The sequence below is a fragment of the Sceloporus occidentalis genome, unplaced genomic scaffold (genome assembly GCF_023333645.1).
Source record: "Sceloporus occidentalis isolate IW3139 unplaced genomic scaffold, rSceOcc1.0.p SCAF_57, whole genome shotgun sequence".
NCBI classification, from domain to species: Eukaryota; Metazoa; Chordata; class Lepidosauria; order Squamata; family Phrynosomatidae; genus Sceloporus; species Sceloporus occidentalis.
Window position 1 is genome coordinate 1,538,491 of NW_028317037.1, and position 24,621 is coordinate 1,563,111.

The 24,621-nt window shown below is 46.0% G+C and overlaps 2 protein-coding genes across 2 annotated transcripts in view; both read left to right on the plus strand.

Annotated features, from left to right (window-relative positions):
* The window catches only part of LOC149287671 (uncharacterized), a 432,704-nt gene that overhangs the window by 340,953 nt on the left and 67,130 nt on the right, over positions 1–24,621 (plus strand). The window lies entirely within an intron of this gene.
* LOC149287676 (uncharacterized) lies at positions 3,778–8,539 on the plus strand. Its single transcript, XM_089492505.1, has 2 exons — positions 3,778–3,830; positions 6,415–8,539. Exons 1-2 carry the CDS (start codon positions 3,782–3,784, stop codon positions 7,650–7,652), a joined length of 1,287 nt encoding a protein of 428 aa, XP_089348631.1. The 5' UTR covers positions 3,778–3,781; the 3' UTR covers positions 7,653–8,539.

A 24,621-nucleotide genomic window follows, 5' to 3' on the forward strand; every position in this document is an offset into this window, starting at 1 on the left:
AGGAGCCTGGCCTCCTTCTGACTCTGGAGCCTCAGGAGAGAAAGAGAAGCCTCTGTTCAACTGAGGCCTCAGAGAAGGTTCTGGAACATTATTCCGCACAGTCACAAGCAGCACACAAAATGGCTGCCAGAAAACAAAATGGCTGCCAGAACACAAAATGTGAGTCTGGGGCAGTGGGCGGGGTCTTCCAGCTGCTCTGCCCCTATTGGCCAGCCTCAAGAAGGGGAGGAGCCTCTGCTTCTCTATTTAGTTCTGCGCGCGGAAGAGAGAGAAAGAAAGAGAAAGAGAAAGAGAAAGAGAAAGAGAAAGAGAAAGGAAGGAAGGAAGGAAGGAGAGGAGAGGAGAGGAGAGGAGAGGAGAGGAGACAGACAGGAAAGAAGGAAAGAGAGAGGGGAGTGGAGTGGTAGCAGAGAGGGAAGGCCTGGAACTACTAGGCTTCACTGCTGCCCTGAGGTCTGGCTGGGCCTGGCTTGAGTCTACTGCTGCTGCTGCTTTTCTTTGGCCACTGCTATTAAGGTTGGGAGGATGGAGGCCCAGCAGTCCTTCTAGGCATGGCACACTCTCTCTGGAGGTGGGAGACTGGGACTCCCCAAAGGGCATTTCATTGCTTTTAATGGTGGCTCTCATCCTGTAGCAAAGAAGAAGAAGAAGATAATGATGATATCAGGGTGGGGGTGGGGGTGGGGGTGGGGGTGGGGAAGATGGAGCTGCTGCCAGACCTTAATGACCCTTAATGTCGCCATCGCTGGGCATTCTTGCTTTGCTCCACTGTAATGGCCATGGCTCAGTGCTATGGGACTCTGGGAATGTTCTTTTGGTTTGGCATTTTAGGTGTTATTAAGGTTTGGAAATCCTGTTTGAGGACCCTTCTGACTTTGGGGCCCTTTCATCCTCCATTTTGGGTTCCCTGAAGGCCTCAAACTGCCATCTGCCAAGCGCTGAGACAGAGGCAGCCATTTTGTGTTCTGGTGGCCATTTTGTGCTGCTTGTGACTGTGGGGAATATTGTTCCAGAACCTTCTCTGAGTCTCAGTTGAACAGAGGCTTCTCTTTCTCTCCTGAGGCTCCAGAGTCAGAAGGAGGCCAGGCTCCTTGGGCCAAAAGGAAGGAAGTGTGTCTCTTTGTGGGTCTTTTGTGTGTCTTTTCTGAGGGTTTTCTTATTACACAACTCTGCTCCTTCTGGGGAACATGGGTTTCAAAAGGGGTCAGAAATGGGGAGGATAGTTTTAATAGAAGCCTTATTCTTCTTCTTCACAAACATTGGGCTTTGGTTTCTAAGAGGAGGCTAGTCCCCCAAAAAGTCTCCTCCCCAAAAAAGGCGAAAAGGAGCTCCTTTGGGAGGTTTTAAAAGTCTCCCCAGTTTCCTTATTAATAGATTTTCAGGGAAGAAGGAAGGAGGCAGACCAGAACATCTCATATTATGACCAAATAAACATAGAAACAAAGAAGAACAACAAAAATAAGAATTAGACAGAAAAGTAAACTGCTTATTTCTTTTAAAGGAAAACCATTATTAGGAAGGTAAAAACAAGACTTGGGTGCTTCCGCCCTTTTACAACCGACTCAGGCTGTATCTGCACTGCAGAAATAATCCAGTTCGAAACGGCTTTAACTCTCCTGGCTCCATTCTGTGGAATCCTGGGATTGTAGTTTGTTGGGCACCAGAGATCCAGAGCCACCCAAGGCAAGACTCTCCAGGGCTCTCTTGGCCCTCCTTTCCTTGCGAATACTGACTATCTCAGGGAGTCTCTATATTAGAGCATCAGGAAAACCTTTAGGTATTGTTAAGGTTCGGAAATCCTGTTTGGGGTCACTTCTGACTTTAGGGACCATACATCTTCCATTATGGGTTTCCTGAAGGCCTCAAACTGCCGACTGTGAAGCGCTAAGGTTGAGGTGGCCATTTTGTGTTCTGGCAGCCATTTTGTGGTCCAAAGGCCATTTTGAGACTGGCCCATTGTGACCTCAGTGTGATGCTCCTTACCTGAAGCATTGATAGTGTCCCATTGTAATCTCAGGCTGATGCTCCTTCCCTGAAGCATTGATAGTGTCCCATTGTGACCTCAGTCTGATGCTCCTTACCTGAAGCATTGATAGTGTCCCATTGTGACTTCAGTCTGATGCTCCTTACCTGAAGCATTGATACTGTCCCATTGTGACCTCAGTCTGATGCTCCTTACCTGAAGCATTGATAGTGTCTCATTGTGACTTCAGTCTGATGCTCCTTACCTGAAGCATTGATAGTGTCCCATTGTGATCTCAGTCTGATGCTCCTTACCTGAAGCATTGATAGTGTCCCATTGTGATCTCAGGCTGATGCTTCTTGCCTGAAGGATTAGAATCATAGAATCATAGAGTTGGAAGAGACCAACCCCCCTGCCATGCAGGAAATCCAAATCAAAGCATCCCCAGTAGATGGCAATCTAGATTAAGATGGGACTATTGTGACATCAGGCCGATGCTCCTTTCTTGAAGACTGAGACTGGCCCATTGTGATCTCAGATTCAAGCTCCTTGCCTTAAAGATTTAGATAGGACTATTATGAGTTGAGGCTGGTGCTCTTTACCTAAAGGATTGAGACTGGCCCATTGTGACTTCAGCCTGAAGCACCTTCTCTGAAGGATTGAGAATGGCCCATTGTGACCTAAGGCTGATGCTCCTACCCTCATGCATTGAGTCTGCCCATTTTGATTTCTACTCTGATCAGGACTAAGTAAGAGGCATATGTCATCTGCATGTGTCACCAGCAGGATGCTGTTCTCTGTGTCTTTGAGTGCTGCAGGGTTTCTTGCCAAACCAATCCTAACCCTGGGCCCTTTTCTCAGGACCTACATCTCGGCCTCCTTGTACACGGCTTTGGGGCCTGTCTTTCTGGAAGTGACCCAAGTGCAGGACCACCAGGACCCCTGCCCACCTGATGGCCAACACAGAGGCCAACCGGAGGGAGTTGGGCTCCAAGAGAAGGAGGCTGCCGAAGTACATCAACTCTTTGGTGAGTCACTGTTCTATTAGTTTCATCTGGGTCACTGCTGGGCCAGTTTATGAAAGGAAGCAAATAAAGTACTGTCTGAGTTTGGCAGAGACAGTCCTGGTTAATCCTCTGTCATCCCAATATTTCAAGGGCTTTTAAAATGTCCTGGTTTCTCTCTTCTCCTCCCACTTTCCCAATTCTTCAACTCATTTCAATTCCTGCATAATGATTGCCAAGGAGTTTGCAGCCCATCAACTCAAAAGTGGGAGTTGGAGAAGAAAGAAGGGGGCAGGGACTTGCCCTTGCTAGGAGTCTGAGGCAAAAACAAACTGTTGTGCCCTTTCCCACTTGTGTGATCTTCTTCATAAACAACTTTGTCTATCTTCACCACTTTCTGCTGTTGCTTTTTAAAAATGACATTTGCCTCTGAAATTTGGCAACAGATGTCTAAATGCACTATAATCTTTGGAGGCTAAATGTACTATACGTGTCGGGATAGTCAGTATCCTAATCCATCATTAATATCCCAGCCATGGCCTAAATTATATTGTATATTACATTGAAAGAATTTGAGACAAACTGGATCTCAAAGGCAGTAGCTTTTTTCTTGCTAACAGAATTTAAAGTTTATTTCCTGGACTAAATTCTGAGGTGATCAAATAATTTTTGGGATGCATCATGTGCTTCTCCCTCCCCTTTTACTAGTCATTCTCTGGATGAGGGCTATTTTCTATTGCAGGTGACCTTTGCGGATGTGGCTGTATATTTCAATGAGGAGGAATGGAAGCTGTTGACAAAGAAGCAAAGACTTATGTACAAGGATGTGATGATGGAGAATTACGAGAATGTGGCCTCTGTGGGTAAGGAAGCTGAATTCATTGCCCTTTCTATGAAGACTGAGGGGCCTTTCATTCTGCATTATCATGGCACTATGATTCCACTTTAAAATTATAGAATCAAAGACTTTAAACAGATAACAAGGACCATGTAGTTCAACCCCTTGCCATGCAGGAATACACATTGAAAGCATCACCAGCAGATGGCCAGCTAGCCTTTGTTTAAAGACCTTCAAAGACCTTTAAAGACCTTCAAAGAAGGAGCGCTTTAGAAATTAATAACAACAACAACAACAATAATGAGATGCCACCATGCTCTGAGGGAGTATATTCCACTGTTGAATAGCACTTACTGTCAGGAAGTTCCTCCTAATGTTTTGGTGGAACCTCTTTTCCTGTGGCTTCCTTCCATTGTTCTATGTCCTTTGCTCTAGAGCAGCAGAAAGCAAGCTTGCTCCATCCTCATTATCTCTTCAAATATTTGAACAGGGCTATCCACTCTTAACCTTCTCTTCTCCAGGCTAAACATTCCCAGATCCCCAAACCATTCCTCATAGGGCTTGATGATTTCCAAACCCTTCACCATTTTTACTGCTCTCCTTTGGATAAACTCCAGCTTCTCAACATCCTTTTTGAATTGTGGTGACCAGAAATGGACACAGTATTCCAAGTGAGGGCCTGACCAAGGCAGAATAGAGTTGCACTATTACTTCCCTTCACCTATACCATAGAATCATAGAGTTGAAGGAAACTAGAAGGGTCATCCAGTCCAACCCCTGCCATAACACTATACCCATATTTATGTGTCCTAGGATCACATTGGCCTTTTTAGCTGCTGCATCACACTGTTGACCCAGGTTCAAGTTGTGGTCTACCAGGACTCCTAGATCCCTTTCACACATAGTTTGTCGTAGCAGCTTTCTGTGAAATCTTGGAGTTTGTAGTTTAGTGAGTCACTATTGCTCTCCACTTTCTAAGGATTTTAAATATCCTATCCTAAACTGTCAATTCTAGGATTTTGTGGGAAGGAACCATGGAGATAAATGCTTTTTGACTCCAAATGCTCCTCAGCCCATCCCTGACCAAGTTTCCTGGCTTTTTTGGCCCCTCTTCAAGCCTTTTGAGACTCTGGAGAGACTTCTTGAGTAAAATCCCTCTGTTGGCCCTGCAATGGCTTAGAGAACAATGGCAATGTTCTCTAATGTTTCTTTTCCTACCTGAGCTTGCTTACTTCCATGGTTGATTCAAGAGGCCCTTTGTTACCCAGAATGCTGGAGTCTGGGGAGGACAGCTGCAAGTGCTATGCTTTTAGAGAAATTTGTTACTTAGCTGAAAGGAGAGATATAGTTTGTCTGGGGCAAGAGCAACCTTGGGATTCAGTTCAACTATACCAGGCCTGGAAGCACACAGAACTCCAAAGGCATTTGAAATAGGTTTTTTATTTTTTATTCAGGGGAAAAGCATAATACACACACACACACACACACACACACACACACACGTTCACACACACACACGCACAAGAACTAGATAACAAGTGGGAGTGGTCAAGAGATGTAAGACTTTCATAATGGTAATACTTTACCTAGGTGGATCTTGATTCCAATTGCTGAGGGTTCGAAATGAGAAGAGAAGTCAGGAGCTCATGCAACAAATGGGGTTGGCGACTGCATTGAGGTGCTTAGCCATGTAAACCAACTGTCTGTCTGTCTGTAATTGGACTGAAGTCAAAGAACAGCCAGTCAGGGCAGATATTTATGCTGTAATTGTTGCTTGTGGGCAGAAACCGAGTGTCCAAAAGGGTTTAAATCGCTTTAGGATGTGTCCTGGGGGGAAGAATGGTCTGAAACCAAATTGAATGCAATGGGTGCTTGGAGCAAATAAATCAGACAAAAAGGATTAGCACACTGGCTCTCAGTCCTTCTTGGCTCTGAATTCCTATCGTGTTCACAAGCCAATATACAGCACAATCTGAGGGTGTTGCTCCCAGATGCAGCTCAACAATAGCATAGCAGAGTACGGAAGCAAATATCCAGATATAGATATTGGCAATGCACTGACCACTTTTTACACTAAAAATCTATCTCTCTTGAGTTACAAAATAATACAAATATTTGCAACCTCTCCTCTCCGAGTTCCTTCAGCTTCACCATCTCTTGTACACACAACTCCAATCCAATCCACACCAATCTGCATGTGAGCTGTATACTGTATTGGTTGGGAGTCATATCCTGGTGCCAAAGAGCATGAAGTGACCTCTGCAGTTAGCTTGCATCATGCCATGTGCTCTGACTCAACACTTTATGGCAGTCTCACAGGATATGATGCCACCTGTCAATCAAAGTATTTTTGCAAATGTTTAACGGAATATTGTTTCAACAGTCCTTTGACTATCTGCTTCCACTGGTTCCCTCAAGGCAGTCCCCATTCTTTGCTAGCTCCTATGAGTAAGGATACAATCGCTCCATGGATTTACGGGCATAAGCAGCAGGGTCACACTTGGGTTATTCAAGGCAACTTTATTAATTTAATCTCAAATAAGGAGGGTTTAATGAGGGCTCTCTTAACTCTGATTTTCAATCTTATCTATCATTGTCCTTCTTTGCAGAAGAATATTTGAGTCATGAGAGAGTCCACAGAGGAAAGAAGTCACATAAATGCCAGCATTGTGGCAAACGTTTGGCTTACAAGTCTATCCTTGTCGTGCATCAGAGAGTCCACACCGGAGAGAAGCCATACAAATGCCAGCATTGTGGAAAATGTTTCTCTCAGAAGTCATACCTAATGACACATCAGAAAGGTCACACTGGAGAGAAGCCATACAAATGCCAGCATTGTGGGAAATGTTTTTCTCGGAAGTCACACCTAGTGACACATCAGAGAGTCCACACTGGAGAGAAGCCATACAAATGCCAGCATTGTGGGAAATGTTTTTCTACAAAGTCATACCTAGTGACACATCAGAGAGTCCACACTGGAGAGAAGCCATACAAATGCCAGCATTGTGGAAAATGTTTTTATTCGAAGTCAGACCTAGTGAAACATCAGAGAGTCCACACAGGAGAGAAGCCATACAAATGCCAGCATTGTGGGAAAAGTTTTTATTCGAAGTCAGACCTAGTGAAACATCAGAGAGTCCACACAGGAGAGAAGCCATACAAATGCCAGCATTGTGGGAAATGTTTTTCTACAAAGTCATACCTAGTGACACATCAGAGAGTCCACACTGGAGAGAAGCCATACAAATGCCAGCATTGTGGAAAATGTTTTTATTCGAAGTCAGACCTAGTGAAACATCAGAGAGTCCACACAGGAGAGAAGCCATACAAATGCCAGCATTGTGGGAAAAGTTTTTATTCGAAGTCAGACCTAGTGAAACATCAGAGAGTCCACACAGGAGAGAAGCCATACAAATGCCAGCATTGTGGGAAATGTTTTTATTCGAAGTCAGACCTAGTGACACATCAGAGAGTTCACACAGGAGAGAAGCCATGCAAATGCCAGCATTGTGGGAAATGTTTTTCTCGGAAGTCAATCCTAGTGACACATCAGAGAGTTCACACAGGAGAGAAGCCATACAAATGCCAGCATTGTGGGAAATGTTTTTCTCAGAAGCCACACCTAACAATACATTGGAGAGTTCACACAGGAGAGAAGCCATGCAAATGCCAACTTTGTGGGAAATGTTTTGCCTACAAGTCAGTCCTTGTCATGCATCGGAGAGTCCACACAAGAGAGAAACCATACGAATGCCAGCATTGTGGGAAATGTTTTTCTCAGAGGTCAAACCTAGTGAAACATCAGAGAGTCCACACCGGAGAGAAGCCACACAAATCTCAGCAGTAAACTAACATTATTTTTGTTAAAAAGGAATATAAGAAAAATATTTTTGTTTCAGTGGTGCTAAGAAAAGCCCTTTTGATTTGTTTGTAAGGTTTGTCTGTCCGTATGTCTGTTTATGTTTTAAAGTTGTATTTTGTTAAGTTTAGGTTTTAATTGCTAATAGTATAGATAGTTGCTTTAGGTTCTAAATTTGGCTGGGGATTATGGGTCGTTTTATAAATTAGCTAGATGGGGGGTCTGGGATAATTTTACAACTGGCTTAATAGTTATAGGGATGATAACTTTTGCAATGTGTGGGATGTTGGCTGAAGAAAGTTGTATGCTGGTATTAACTGAAAGGGGGCTAGTTTCTGGGGATGACAAAGGGACCTTGTTTCCTGTGGGGCAGAGACTGTGGGAACTGAAGGTGGGGGCTAGGTTTGGAAGAGGGTGGAGTTTTAGGTTTTGGGTTTTAATGTATTGTTTCTCTTGGAGTGGGCACTTCTGTCTGAAACACTGAATTTCTGACTCTGTGTTCTCAATAAAGTTCTTTGCTATTTCAACACATTGGACTCTTTGATGCACAGAAATTCCGAATTTGGGCGAAAATGACCCTTTCTTCTCTCCTCAGTCCTCAGCTCCATTCCCAGCCATAAGAACAGCAGAGGCAAACACACACACACACAAACATACAGGATACACAGAGCTTGATGTCCAAAGTAGAGCCTTCCTTTCTGCCTTTCCCTCCTGAGTCCAGCTCTGTACCTTGGGCTCCATTGCAGTCTCCTCAAAGGAAGAAAGGAGGTGTTAGAATCCTAGTTGTATTCTACCAGATATATGCTTTATATTCTGTTGGTGGGGATGGTGGGGGTTGCTTTTGCTGGGGCTAGTTTAGTTAGAGCATGTAGGAGCTGAGGGGTGCCAGCTGGGTCTTATCTTAGTGGCCTTGGAGATCTCTCTCTCAGAGAGTTGGAATGCAGCATAGAGCGGAGGGAGTTGGGAGCTGAGGGGGGAGAGAGATGGACGAAGTAGTAACGGTGGGAAAGAGGTGGAGATGTTCTTTTGCGTGCTTTTGGCTGGGGGTGGAGTAGACCTGATTGAGGGTTTTAGCTACTGCTTCTGCGGGGAGGGGTCAGTCTCAGCTAAGATGCTGAATGATGTGGAATTGCTGATTCAGGAGCTATTAATAAAGTTCTGTTTATTCTTCATGAAGCTGACTGGTTCATTTTCCTGGATTCTGGTCCTGCATTCTGACAGGAGGGAAGGAAGGGGAGGCCACTGAACCCCCGGCACATACCTTCCTTTCCTGCAAAGGCCTTAGCGAAATAAGAAGCAGCAGCAACAGCTAGGCCATGCGCAAGCTGAGGAGGGTCCTCGAGGGGGATGTTGCGGTCAGCCAGGACCAAAAGCCTAGGCAACTCCAGCTCAGAGACCAGTTGTGTCAGCTTGGCTAGGGAGTCTGTTAAGGAACGGGGCGGAAGTAAACCAACAATCCCCAGACTTTCCTAGTCTATGAGCTTAGTAAATACATTCAGTGTGGTCCATCATACAGATAGGTATCCTGCTCAAGGCAAAATTGTCTTTATGGACCAAAGGCATTCCCTTTACCTGTTCACTGATGGAGAACCCGGCTGGTAAGGCCCAATCCCAGGTGGCTGAGCTATCATCACCCAGCCAGGTCTCCGTGAAACAAGGCAGGTCAGCCTCTTGATCCAGAAGATGATCATGGACTATGTGTGTTTTATTTTTGACTAACCTGGCATTACACAAGAACAGGGAAAGTTTCTGTGGTTGGTTTGGTATGCTCTCCAGCCCTTTTGGGATAGCAGGGGGAATGGAAGAGGAGAGAGATATCTGTCAGGGTCCTAATTGCAGCCCATCTTGCAAAACAAAAAGCAATACTTTGAAAAAGGAACAGCTTTTATTGAAGAAGAAGATACATGTAATAGAAGTGACTTTTTTGTCAGGAATGAAAGAAAGTATAAACATATTCCTTTTATAACCATATGAATCCACCCCACTCCATTTACCCATAAAGCTAATTAATTGGATAGCCCTTTCCCGCACAGCGTTCTCCCACCCTTTTCTGCGCAGTGTCCTCCCATCCGGGATTCTGGCAGCTTTTCTAAAAGCAATGAAGCTCTCATGTGCCTTTTCTCAACCACTGAACCTGTGGCCTTGGACCACAGAACTCAGACACACAACAGTTTTCATTAACATTATGGCTTAACTATATATATATATATATATATATATATATCACCATCGATCCCAATCTAGTATGATACCATGTGAAAAGATAATAAGCATAAACCCATAGCAACATAATACAATATAAAAATACCAATAACTCTCTAGGTTCCCCCTCCTTTTCTAGAGACCAGCCTTTTAAACTCAGTCCTCTGTTAGAAGGGTGATTCCCACACATTCCAATCCTAGCAAAGAAGCACATTCTTTAGTCATGATCTCTCTACCTCTTTCTAGTATCTTCTATTAAAGCACATATTAAAACATATTATTTTAACTCACCATAAATCCCAGCTATCTGAATTCTAATCTAAACCCAAACCTATAACCCTTATGGCATGAATCTCTAAATGAATAAATGCACGAATAAAGGGATTCATGACATATTGTGACTTCAGGCTGGTGCTCCTTCCCAGAATAAGACTGGCCCATTGCGACCTCAGGCTGATGCTCCTTGCCTGCAGCAATGAGATGGGACCATTGTGAATTTAGGCTGATGTTGCTTACCTGAAGGTTTGAGACGTGGCCATTGGAACCTGAGGCTGATGCTGCTTGCCTGAAACACTGAGACTGGCCAATTGTGACCTCAGGCCGATGCTCCTTGCCTGAAGGATTGAAACTGGACCATTGTGATCTCAGCCTGAATTTCCTTGCCTGAAGAATTGAGACAGTACTATTGTGACTTCAGGGTGGTGCTCTTTACCTGAAAGATTTAGACTGGGCCATTGCAACATCAGGCTGGTGCTCCTTGCCTGAACAATTGAGACGGGAGAATTGTGACTTCAGACTGGTGGTGTGTCCCAGAAGGATTGAGAAAGCTCCATTAGGTGTCAGAGCTAGTGTAAAAGAGTTCTTTCATAAAGGATAAAAATGTTAGGGTTTGGTTATTAAAGTAGGAGTTATAGTTGTAGTTCATAGTAGGTAGTGTAGAGTGATGGGTTATAGAAAGCACATCATGGAAAATGATAGAAGGGCAGATGGAGTGGCTTTTAGATGAAGGAGGGCGTTTGGAGAGAGGGATGGGGTTGCAACTGGAGACTGGTTATCAAGGAGGAGTGAAGCTGGCTTGGGAACACCGCTCTTCAAGTTGAGGCTGTCTGGGAGAAGGGAAAGGTATCTATGCAACCTCCGCTTGTGTTGCTTTAGCTTGGGAATTGGGGGCTGGCTTAGGGAGGGGTTGAGCAAGTTCCTTTGGACTTCAGACTTTGCAAAAAGGTGTTGATGGATGTTTCTGCCTGGATTCATCAATAAAGCTTCTTTTGTTTCAAATGAGTTTTATTTTTTGAGCACAGGACTGACTCCAGATCTCACTGTTTGCAAAGTCTCACAGTTTTACCTCCAATGGAGACCCAGGAACAAGAAGAGTTCTTGGGGAACCCGGTGGTTCTGGAGATCCCGGTGGTGGAGGAGCAGGTGCCTTCTTCAGAGGAACTAGGGCCAAGCCCAAGACTGGGAAACCTCCTGAAGCTCACACCATCCAGGCCACCACTGGAGGATTTGGGTTCTGGCCCCAGACTGGGGAAAGGAAGGCTGTCGGGGGGCAGAGTGACAGCCTGGGAGCTGGCAGTGGGGGAGTCGCTTGATAGCCGCCCCAGGACAGAAGAACCCCAGGTAGACGTTTATTGAATGGAGGAAGACATAAAGAAATTAAAGAACCTTATGAATTGGATGGTGTCCAAGTTAAAGATGCGGAGGAGAAAGATGTCAGTGGTGAACCGAGGGCAGCTGATGCTCTTTTCCTGAAGCATTGGGACTGTCCCATTGTGACTTCAGTCTGATGCTCTTTGTCTGAATCATTGAGACTCTTCCATTGTGACTTCAGTCTGATGCTCTTTGCCTGAAGCATTGAGACTGTCCCATTGTGACTTCAGTCTGATGCTCTTTGCCTGAAGCATTGAGACTGTCTCATTGTGGTTCCCAAATCCTTCACCATTTTAATCGCCCTCCTTTGGGTATGCTCCAGTTTCTCAACATCCTTTTTGAATTGTGGTGGACAGAACTGGACACAATATTCCAGGTGGGGCCTGACCAGAGCAGAATAGAGTGGCACTTTTACTTCCCTTGATCTAGACACTATACTTCTATTGATGCAGCCTAAAATCGCATTGGCCCTGTTAGTTGCCGCATCATACTGTTGACACATGTTCAACTTGTGGTCTACTTGGACTCCTAGATCCTTTTCACGCATAGTTTCATTCATCCAGGTGTCCCCATCCTATATCTGTGCATTTCATTTTCCCTCCCTTAATACAGTACCTTACATTTCTCCGTGTTGAATTTCATTTTGTTAGCATTGGCCCAGCTTTCTAGTCTATTCAAGTCCTTTTGAATTTTGATCCTGTCCTCTGGAGTATTAGCTACTCCTCCTAATTTGGTGTCATCTGCAAATTTGATAAGTATGCCCCCATTTCTGACATCCAAGTCATTCATAAAGAGGTTGAATAGCACTGGGCCCTGGACAGAACCCCACTGGACACCCCACTGGGCACTTCTCTCCAGGATGAAAAGGAGTCATTGTTGAACACCCTTTTGGTTCGTCCTTTCAACCAATTACAAATCCAGGTAACAGTTTCCTTGTCTAGCTTGTTTCATGTTTTTGTTTTATATACTGTTTAATTTGGTTTACTGCTATTAGTGAATTGCCAAGAGTGGCCACCAGATGGCGCCCCAGGATAGAAGTTGGTGAGAAGCCCAAGGAGGCTGCAGTGCCCTGAGTATCCACAAGAGGGCGGCGCTGTATTAGGAATGTTCTTGATTGATAAAACCGAAGTCTATGGGGACTAATGTGATTTTCCCATTGGCTCCCCATTCCTGAGGGGGCGTGGCTTCCTTCCCTTTCCCTGGACCTTGCTCCGCTCCCATTGGCTGCCTATTCCCCCCCCCCCTCGGTTACCCTGAAAGTGAAAAGACCACCGGAAGGAAATGGGGGGGAATTGCAGCCCTGCATCATGGGAAATTTGCAACCGGGGGGTTTGCGGTGTTGAAACAGAGCAGAAGCAATGCTGCATTCCAAACCAGGACAATTCGGAGTGGAATCGGAGTGAGCTTGGAAGCCATTTCTGTGAATTCACTTGTTACCGATTTCCCCAAAATGAGGGGTCACTTTGGAATCACTGAGGAAGCCCCACAGAAGGAGCCCCATAGAAAGGATAACACTCATGTTGTTGCCTGAATTTGCATCGTTGGCCCCACAGTGGCTTTGGATCTGAGCTGCAAAGAGCTGCAATAACCTCCATGTGATAAACACAGTCTTTGAGATTTCACAAGGCTCTGTGGTTTTGGGAACAAGAAACTAATTACCATAATTGTTGTTGATGATAATAATTATTATATCCCTTTCTCCCTCATAAAGGGACACAGCTGGAATTACAAGTTTGAGCAAACAAACTCTCTTTTCCTGGCGTTTGCACCCATTGCTCCGTCTCCCGGTCTCCTCCGCTGGGAGGAGGGAGAGCGTGGAATTCTGGGAAAGGCTGGTGGTTGGCTTGGAGCCTGAATAGGATTCTAGAAGGCTGGTGGCTTTGACCGTTGGCTGCTTAGGAAGAAGAAGGGCTCCTTCTGGGTTTCCTTGGCAGAAAAGGGAAGGTGGGGGCCTCGAGATGACAATGGGGGACCCCCAAATTTGGTTCCTCTGTGAGAAGGATGGCTGAGGGGGAAGAGCCCCATTTTGGAGCCAAGGATGGGGGTCTGGAGGCTCTTCTGTAGGGAGGCAGCTTTGGGGGCTTGAAGCAAGGAAGCCCACCTCCTCCTCCCCTCGTCTCCGGCTGCCATGCCTCCTCTCCTCTCTTGGGAGTCTCTGTGGGGCCATGAGATTTTGGAGAGGGATCCAAGAGAATAAAAGGGGGCCTGGGACCAAGGAACCTCAGAATATGATCAAGATTGCAAGGTTCTTTCTGAGGAAGGAGAGGCAAACTAGGAGAGGCTGCAGCTGTTTGCTTTTGCCTGAGCCTCTGGGAAGGCCCCTCTTCTCCTTTCTCCTTCACTGTCTTCATGGAGGGCAGACTCCTTTTGTCCTTTGGACTCAGTTTGCAGCAATGGCAGTGAGCTGAAGAGAAGGGGAGAGATGGCAGGCTGTCTCAAAGCCATGGGTTCAATGCTCTTTTAGGAGGAGAAGAAGTCCTCTTGAGGACACGCTATGGTCTGGGACTGGAATCCCAGTCCCTCCCACCATCCCTGGCCCTGATTGGCTGGAATCCCAGTCCCTCCCACGATCCCTGGCCCTGATTGGCTGGGAGGGGAAGCAAGGGCAAGATCGCAGGAACCACGGATCAGCTAATTACTGATGTTTATCACACTATACTCTTATAGTGCTACTATTCCACTTTGACTGCTCTAGCTGCCTCCTGTTGCATTCTGGGATTTGCAGTTTTAAGGAGGGGTATTTAGAATTATCAGGCAGTGATAAACATCACTGAAAGACAGAGGATTGTACATAACTGGCTCCCATTGCATCCCAGTCTGTCAAATTCCCAATGGCTTCACTATAACAAAGAAGGGCTGGACATTAACTGTCCCAGGCCTTCTTTCCTCCAATTTCTTCCACGAAGGAGGGACTGAGGGTAGTTTCTCCTCCCTTCCTTCCTTTGGAGGCCACCTTGGTTCTTTGCACACCTGCAGAAAGTACAAATGGAGGTGTTTTACATGTGCAACATTTATGCAGTCTTCCATGGACCACCAAAATTATAATTCAACAGCTCTCAGAGCAAATCAAGCCTCAACCTTCCCTAGAAGTCCAAATAAATCGAGTGTATGGGACTTTAGGCATAGCTCTAAAATTCCACTCCCAGAATTCCATGCTCTCCCTCCCCCCAGAAGACCCTTCCAGAGACCGGGAGAAGGAGCAATGGGTCTCTATAGGGAAAAGAGACCCCCTCAACATTTACCCCTTCCCTAGGGTTGCCATAACCCGGTTGCAACTGGGTTTTTCCTGGTTTTGGCTGCACCTGTCCGGTCACGGCACGGGTGCAGCCAAAAACCGGGAGAAGCCCGGTTGCAGCGGGGTTGCTGGGCAACCCTGGGGCCTCGCTGCCCTCCTCCTCCTCCACCGCGCATGGCCGCGCAGAGGAAAAGGAGGGCAGTGAGGCCTGGGGCGGAGGAGGCTGCAGGGAGGCGGCGCCTCTTGGGCGCAGCCGCGCCAAACTCCCCGCCTCCCTGCAGCCTCCTCCCTCCTTCCTGGCCTCCGCGGGGGCCAGGAACGAGGCAAGGCTGCGGCGATCGCTGCCGGGCTCCCCGCCTCCTTCCTGGCCTCCGCGGGGGCCAGGAACGAGGCAAGGCCGCGGCGATCACCGGCGGGCTCCCCGCCTCCTTCCTGGTCCCTGCGGGGGCCAGGAACGAGGCAAGGCCACGGCGATGGTCAGCGGCCTGCTCGCCTCCTTCCTGGTCTCCGCGGGGGCCAAGAAGGAGGCGAAGCCCCGGCCATGGCCGGCACTCTCCTCGCCTCCTTCCTGGTCCCTGCGGGGTCCAGGAACAAGGCGAGGCCCCGATCCTGGCCTCTGATCGCGGTGAGGCCCGGGGCCCAGGCGGGGAGGGAAAGCCTCCTTAAGCGGAGGCTTTCCCTCGCCGCTTGGCCTCCACTCCCCGCTGCGATCGCGAGGGAAATGTAGGACAGAATTTTCAAATGTAGGACACATTTTTCGTGTGCCCTACATTTGAAACTTCTGTCCTACATTTTTCCCGGTTTGGAGGTCCGGCGCTATGGCAACCCTACCTTTCCCCCTTCTTCCCATTTAATGTCCCTTCCAGGCCTCTTTGCTTACACTTTCCAGAAAGGGAGCTGCGTTTGTTCAATTCGGTTTTAATTCTATTTTAATGTCTACTTTTTATGTTTTTATTCAATTTTTATTATTTAATTGTTATTTCATTCTATTTTTATTTCTATTCATCATTATTAATATATTTGTAATTATTAGTCTCTTCTAAACTACAGAGCCTTATGAAACTTCAAAGACTAAAAGAGGTCCAAAAGACACTTCAGAAATAACCTAGTTTGGGACTGGTTTAACTGCCCTGCGACATGATAGGACTCATTGAAAGAAAGATGATGGTCTGTAAGGTGGAAGGCAGCAGGAAAAGAGAAAGAGTGCACTCCAGGTGGACTGAGTCAACAAAGCCAAAAGGTTGAGCTTGCAAGACCTTGTTCAGCCAGTGAATAGCAAGGCATTTTGGAGGTCCCTCGTTCTTAGGGTTGCTCTAGAGCAGGCCTGCAAAGCATATGGCCCACGGGCCACATAAGGCCCACCAAATGATTTCAGGTGGCCCGCAAAGATTTGGAGGATGTTGGTGGCTATGGTCAAGGCTGCATGTTGTGCTGACCTGCACCAAGCCCCATAACCCTTGCAAAACAGACCCTAGTAGCCATTTTCTTCCCTTCCTCCCTATGCCTCCTCTTCCTCCTCCTCCTCAGGCCCTGCCCCCAAGCCTTCAGACTCCCATGGGGCTCTGAAGCTTCCTCCCTCTCCCTCTTGAGTCCCTGGGGCTTCTGCCCCATGGGATTCTGAGCCCCCCCCCACACACACACACTCCCCCCACATGCACACTGCCTCCTGAGTCCTGGAGGGGGACATGCCAGGGAATTCAACCCTGGTCTCCAGAGTCCTAGTCCAATGCTCAAATCACTGTGCCACACTGGCTGGCCCCACAGGAAAGTAGCATAAAGTTGGAGTAGTGGGGCACCTCCCTCTATTCCTTTTCCCTCTCCTTTACTCTGAAGGCCTGGGGGTTGGAAGCAGCAGTGCCTTTGGAGTCCCACCAGGCAGCAGCTATGTGGGGCTCTGAAGGCTGGGGGGAGGCACTGCCAAAGACACCTCTGCCCATCTTATAGCACCTCTGAGACTAACTCAAAGTTCATGCATCTGAGGAAGTAAGCTCAAATCTACAAAAGCTCATGCTTCCAACTTCTTCCTTTCAGTCTGCATTTACACTATAGACCTCAATGCTTGCCCCGCAAGGCTTTCCAGCTTTCTCCTGTAAAGGAACTGGACGTTGGCGGCAGAGGAAGGGTCAGCACTCGCCTTCAAGTGAAAAGTTGGAAAGCGAGCCATTAAAAACCTATCTGCGGCCCAAATAAGTTCAGCCTTCAAAATGCTGGCCCTTACCGACTGCCACGTTGAGCAGTCCTATTCTAGACTGAAACCAACTGAACAGAACAGAGGAACAGGAAAAGGGTCTTGTGTTCCTTCTTTCTTCAACAGAAAAACAAAACCCCTCTAGCTGGGATTACGCACAAGGCTTAGTCCTAAACTAGGGATGGGAATTCAGGTGTCAGGTACTACAATTCCCAGCTGATGAGAGCTATAGTCTGTCAATATCTGGTGGGCTATAGGATGTCCATCCCAGTTGAAAGAGAACCAAGTGTATGCAATGAAGGAAACAGAGTCAGAGCCCCCTTCCTCCAGGTTTCAGCCTTCAGTGAGGAGTCTGCAAAGAGATTCAACACCAGAGCTAGCCTTCTTTTTCCTGAAACATCCGTATAGAGCCTGAAACAGTAGATAGATAGATAGATAGATAGATAGATAGATAGATAGATAGCATCACCCAAAAATCTGTACCCAGTGAGTAGCTTTTTTTCCTCATAAAAACAAGAGTTTCTGCCAGGAAACTGGCTCTTCAGTCCCTCCAGAAGAAGGAGAAAGAAAGAGGAGGAGGAGGAGGGGGCCTAGGCCATTCCCAGGAGGAAAATGGCTGCCAAAAGGAAGAAGAGGATGCTCAGTCCCTCCTCCTCAGCCTGGGATCCAGTAGCCCTTCCCAGTCCAGCCCCACTGTCTGTCTCTCTCTCTTTGTAGGGAGAAGGAAGGGAGACCCTTCCCTTCTCAGTCTCAGGCATTTCACAGGAGCCTTTTGTGGGATTTGAAGAGGATGAACCTTGGTCCTCACCTGGGATGATGATGCTTCCATTTCCAGCAGAGGAGGTCCAAACATCCCAGTCTATATGAGGACCTGGCCTTCTCTGCTGGGAAGACTGCCTTTCACCAAGGAGTCTGAAGAAGAGGATGGAGATCCATGGAGCTCAGGCTGAAATAAACAAGTTGGCTTCAGTGCAATTGCTTGCCAAGTTTCCTTCCATACCCCACATGCATCTTCGCTTCTTAATCCTGGCCCCAAAAACTTCACCAGGAGCTGGGGAATAGGAGACAGAGAGGAGAAAAGAGGGTCTCGTGACAAAGGGAGCCAGGAGAGCATTGCCATCTGGTGGCTTATACGGTGGGCCAGGTGGCAACACATAGGCTGCATCCGCACGGCAGAAGTAATCCAGTTTGACACCACTTTAACTTCCATGGCATTTCCAAGGTTCTTCTCCTGTGTGGACTCTCTGATGAACTGAAAGGTTTGAACTGTGAGCAAAGCATTTCCCACAAGGCTGATATCATTAGCTTTGGCCCAGCTTTGCAGTTTATTCAGGTCATTTTGAATTTTGTTTCTGTCACAATAGTGACTTCAGGATTGCCTGTCACAATGGAGACTTCAGACTGGTTCTTTGTGACTTCAGGCTGATGCTCCTTACCTGAAGGATTGAGACAGGACCATTGGGTGCTCATACTGATGCTCCTTGTCTGAAGGATTGAGACTAATCCATTGTGATCTCAGGCTGATGCTTCTTGCTTGATGGATTGAGACGGGACTATTATGAGTGCAGGCTGGTGCTCCATACCTGGAGACTGGCCCATTCTGACTTTAGCCTGATGCTCCTTGCCTGAAGAATTGAGACGGTGCTATTGTAATTTCTCTCTCTTAACATCCCTGGTTCCCAGTGGCAGGAACACGGTGGTAACTGGTGGCTGTGGCTGTGGGTGCCACTATAAAGGGTCCCTTCAGCCTGCCCCGGGAACAACCCTCACTGGTCCAAGGCCAGAGGATGCCAATTGGCTGTTCTCTTTTTCCTTATGTACTATTATTTCCTATGTTCTTGTACAGATCTGTGGTGGGACACTTGGAGGGAGATGGGAATGGACAAGGAGAATATCATTCAGATGGTGACTTGGGGGAGGCAAGGGATATTGATTATGGAGTGGCTATACAAGTTGTGTGGGGTAACGGAAGATATGGCGCTAAGAGGGTGAAATGTCGTTACAGCGGAAGGAGAGATCGATGTTTGATATCTCTCTCCCCTTCCATTCAACCTGCTATCCCAATAGAGCTGGAGAGCATACCAGATTAACCACAGAACCTTTCCCTGCTCCTGTGTAATGCCAGGTCAGTCAAAAATAAGATGCACATAGTCCATGATCACCTACTGGACAAAGAGGCTGACCTGGCTTGCTTCACGGAGACCTGGCTGGGTGATGATAGCTCAGCCATCTGGGAGCAGGCCTTACCAGCCGGGTCCTTTGTCACTGAGCAGGTAAAGGGATGTGGGTGATGGGGGAAGTGGCTTTGGACCATAAAAACAATCTTGCTTTGGCCAGGATACCTATCCATAAGATGGACCACATCGAATGTATTTACCTCAGCTTAAAGACCAGGGAAAGTCTGGGGATTCTGTTGGTATACTGTCCACCCCATTGCTTAACAGACTCCCTAGCCAATCTGACACAGCTTGTCTCGGAGCTGCTGCTGGAGTCGCCTAGGCTCACCCACAAACCCACAAAAAGCTATGGATGCCAGCCATGAAAGCCTTTGACTTCACCTTCGACGTTACATTGGACTCAAAGGCCCACAACAATGGACTGGATGGAATGAGCCTGCAAATAATTGTTCCTGCGAAGCATAAGAAAGAGATTAAAGGGTGCATAAATAAAGCAGTTTGACACCATTTTTACTTCCATGGCTGAACACTATGGAATTCTGGGGGTGCATCTGCCTCCATTCCAACTATGCTTACACAAAAAGACTAGCTTAATCCATTTGATGGATTCACCACTCTGGACAGTGATCATGCTGGTCAATGTGTCTATTATTTTTACCTGGTGGACAGAGAATTGATCATAGAATCCTAGAGTTGGAAGAAGAGACCCCAAGGGCCACCCAGTCCAGCCCCATTCAGCCATGCAGGAACTCACAACCAAAGCACATCTGACAGATGACCATCCAGCCTCTGTTTAAAAACTTCCAAAGAAGGAGACTACACCGCACGCCTAAGAAGTGACCCAGTGTCATAACGGCAAAGGACAACAAGGCACTGCAACAGACAGAACATTCAAGAAAATGTACAGTATTACATACATTAGTTTCATATGGCTTATTGACAGCTATATTGCATATACTGTACTATGTTTTATTATGTGTCGTTGTTGTTGTGTGCCTCCAAGTTGTTTCTGACTTATGGCAACCCTAAGACATTCACCTATCTTTGGGTTTCCTTGGCAACTTTCTTCAGAGGGGGTTTGCCATTGCCATCCTCTGAGGCTGAGAGAGTGTCACTTGCATGAGGTCACCCAGTGGGCTTCTATGGCCAAGCCATGAGTGCCCTAGTCCAACACTCAAGCCACTAAGCCAAGCTAGCTCTCATTTTTAAATTATTTTAAATTATTTAATTATCTTATTTTATTTTGTACTCAACTGTATTCTCCTGATGCACCTAGCTTCATTAAAATGTCTTGTTGGCTTGCAATATACCTATAGAACTCTGAGCAAGGCAAATGCTTAAAGTCATACTTTACTAGCAACAACCTCTTGCTGGATCTATATTTAAATTATTCCTTTCATCTGTCCCTTATGCTGAAATTAAGGAGGGGGAACCCTTCCAACATTTGCATTGTGTCCTCAAGGAGCCCATTTATTTGGAAAAGTGGGATGAAGTCTATGTATACATAAAGAAGAAGTGGGGAGGATATCCCATTTATAAGTATCTGGGGGGAAAGTGGGGAAAGAAAGAAAGTGAGCAGAAATCAGAGTACCAGAGTATAAGACGATCATGTAGACATTGGAAAGGTAAACTTATTAAAATATGGAAAAAGAACTATTTAAAGAAGATATAATAATAATAATAATAATAATAATAATAATAATAATAATAACTTGATTACGGCCAATTGGCCAGCACGTTAAAGAAGATATGCAAATATGAAGAGTGAGTAAATGAATCGGTGAAAGGTTGGTTTTAGGAAGTCTCAAATGTACTTTATGAGTGATTTGTTTGTTTTTCTATGTATTATTTGTGTGTGTGTGTGTGTGTGTGTGTGTGTGTGTATAAGAATAAAATTTATTTTTTAAAAAAGCTTGTGAAACGGAGTTGTCCGCCAGGAAGGGTGATATGATCCCAATTTCACCTTCTTCCCCCAGTTTTTGGAAGTTGCCCTAGGTCTCCTCTTCCTCCTCCTTTGGCCTTTGTAGAATCTTGCAGCCTAGATGGTTCTTTGTCTCCATTCCTCCACCTTCACAACCCCCAGAATTACCATAGAAACAGAACTAAACCATGTTTCATCTTCCTACTGGCCATTCCTTACTGGACACTTCAACAGTGCGGAGGTCAGGAGTCCAGGTCTCCAGCCGTTTCTTTGATTTCAGCATGGCAGGTAGGCAATGAGGATACCTAGATGTTCAGATGGACCATCAATTCATTTATTGCGGTTAAAACCTAGAGGTGGAATAAGGTTTGGAGAAAGGATAAAGTCACAGGGCTAGCCTAGGGAAGGGGAAACTCTTGGAAACGGAGGGAGAAAAGGGTGACAGTAAATCAATAAAGGGGGGGGGGGGGTAAAGGAGATCCAGAACTAGAGGACACAGTGCTGCCCCAATAAGATCGGCAGGAGTTAGGTTGACCAAAACCTTCCAGGTTCAGTAGGACCTTGCCTTGACCAAGAAGACAAGAAGTACTGAATCTCTATATGTGAAATTTGAGTGAAAACACCAAGAATTGAGAGGAAGAGGAGCAAAGACACAGCTGAACTAAGGGGGTTATCTTATTTATTTATAGCACAGGGGAAGTACTGGAGTGTCTTTAAAAGGTGACAGGAAGTTTGGAGGCCCTTGAATTTAAAAGGCTGTCAGTGTTGTGTAGTGGTTTGAGTGTTCGACTATGGCTCTGGAGACCAGGGTTCGAGTCTCAGTTCAGCCATAAAACCCACTGGATGAGCTTGGACACGTCACTTGCTCTCAGCCTCAGAGGAAGGCAATGGCAAACCTCCTATGAATAAATCTTGCCAAGAAAACCATATGACAGGTTTGCCTTAGGGTTGCCATAAGTTGGAAATGTATTGAAAAGCACACAACAATGAACTTATTGAAGAGTAGTTCTGATGTCTACAGAAAATACAGATATGTATCTATCTGTATTAGGAGAAGCCTTCAACTGATAGACTATTTAATTCAGGTGCTGATTTTTACTCTTGTTTTGGTTTGAGTTGCATAACAGACATTAGTCCTCCAGGCACCTTCAGTTCAGTTCATTTCTAGCCAACTGACTGTTGCTCTGGAATCCATGTTGCATCAAAACATTCTCTGGCCTCCTAGGATCTGGGGGTTACTCTGGAATGATGAGGTGGTCCTAGTTCTATGGGGTCTCTTGGTTGCAAGATGGATCGACCCAATCCCCCTGGTTTATTTTCTCTTAGGATGGGTCTACACTATAGAAATACAGTGGGCCCTTGGCATCCACTGAGGTTTGGTTTCCAGAATACCTTGTGCATACCAAAATCCATGGATGCTCAAGTCCCACTAAATGCAATGGCATAAGCAACTGGTGTAGTTTAGGTCATGTGTCTTCTTATGGCTGATCAGGAAGGGCCACCATTGATGCACCTGTCTTCTTCCTTTGTGTGTATTACAGATCTGTCACCAAACACACAGCCAGCCGAGGGTTCAACCCAAACATCTCAGAGCATCTCCTCAGTGGTGATGACCATGCCAAGAGCAAACGGAGGGCAAGCTCCTTGGAGCATTAGTGCAACTTCACCTCCATCACTGAGTGCCACTTCTGTCCAGGTTGAGTCCGTTCTACCGAACCCTGAAGAAGCCTTTAGCTCTGACTATGTGCCTTACCCTCAGCAGCAAGGAGCATTCGGGGTTCATTTTCCTACCCACGCTGCACCTTATCTTTCCCTCCAGGACAGAGGGAGAAGAAGCTGGCTTCCCAGGCCTATGCTTAGGATGTTTCCCTGTGAAAAGCTTAGAATAGTTGGACGTGTCATTGAGCAGTTGTATGTTTCCCACCTGCATCCCGTACCCAGACTCCAGCTGGTACTGATCCAACTTCCGAGACACTTTCCAGTTCAGTCCACCCCCTTCCAGGACAAGACAGGGCTCTTTTTTTACTCCCAGGCAACTTTGGCCCTCATTCTCCACGCAGAGGGAAATCCCAATTTGCAGGCGTTCCCCATCCCACCTGTCCCAAACAACAGTGTCGTTTCCCTTCTGGAAGAAGCAAAACCCAACCTTGTCCAGAGCCCTCCTGCGACCAGTGGACCTTCTGCAGCCTCAACATTAAAAACCATGAATGTGGAAGACTCCGAAGGTAGATGCCTCTCTTTCTGGAAAATATAGATTAGGCCTGGGAGATGTGGGCTGGTCCGGGGGGTGCTTTCCTTCTGCTGAGACCTTCTAAGAGCCAGGTGATTGATTGATTGATTGATTGTACAGTCGGCCCTTCTTATACATGGATTTTTTATACACGGATTCAAGCATACACGATTTGAAAATGTTCCAAAAAAGTATAAATTTACCTTGATGTTCCATTTTTTATAAGGGACACCATTTTGCTATGTCATTATACTTAATGGGACTTGAGCATACACAGATTTTGTTATACACGGGGGATCTTGCAACCAAACCCCAGCGTATAACAAGGGTCCACTATACTTATAGTCTGCCTTTCTCCCAGAATGGGATCCAAGGTGGCATAGAATAATTTTTAAAAGTACCCAACTAAAACATTAATCTACAAAAGTTAAAAAAAAGGAATTACAGTATATACTCATGTATAAGTCTAGAAATTTTAGTTAAAAAAATGACCCCAAAAATCTGAGTAAACTTATTCACAGATCAAAGTATATACTGTACTTTAACTCTCATAAAAATAGAAACCATCCCCTGGGGAAACATAAGAGTGTAATCTTCCTGGAAGCACCAATCTTCCTCTAGTCTCTCATCCATCTATCCTTTAGTGTGAACAGAAACAGTTATACATCCTGCAATTTTGTAAGCTCTTTGGCATTATTTTCCCTTGCTTCATCCTTTAGATCCTTTGGTACATGACCCTAAGTCTTACTCTTGACTTATCCATGGGTCATATCAAAATCCATCATTTTGGCCCCTAAACCTGCCCTCAACTTATACATGAGATCGACTTATAGTCGAGTATATATGGTAAATGTCAGCTTTATTACAAATATGATTAAAATGTCTAAAACACTAACAATATATTAAAACACAGTGTGTGTATGTGTCTCTCTGTATGTGTGTGCACACACTGCAAGCCCTCCATATCTGTGGATTCTGCATCCATGGATTCAACCATCCACAGCTTGAAATTATTCCAAAATCATCATCATCATCATCCAAAAACAAAGCTTGATTTTGCCATTTTGTATGAGGGACACCATTATATATAATGAAACGTAAGCATCCAGGGATTTTGGTATCCATGGAGGAACTTACTCCCAGCCAATACCAAAGACTCACCACTTCACACACTGCAATAAGTATAGAAGGACATGGCTGGAAGGGCACTACAAGTTCTGAAAAATAGGGCTGGTTTTCTGTAATGCAATTATAGATCCATAACCTAGAATTATTGATCAGTAATTGCTCTATATTCACTAACAATATGCCATCATGACTGAAGCAAGATCCCATGAATGCCTCCCCCCCCAAA

Excerpts from the sequence above, each read along its gene's own strand:
- LOC149287676 (XM_089492505.1), top strand. The coding sequence starts at position 3,782 with ATGTACAAGGATGTGATGATGGAGAATTACGAGAATGTGGCCTCTGTG. Across the intron at positions 3,831-6,414 it reads CGAGAATGTGGCCTCTGTGG|AAGAATATTTGAGTCATGAG; the intron begins GTAAGGAAGCTG and ends CCTTCTTTGCAG.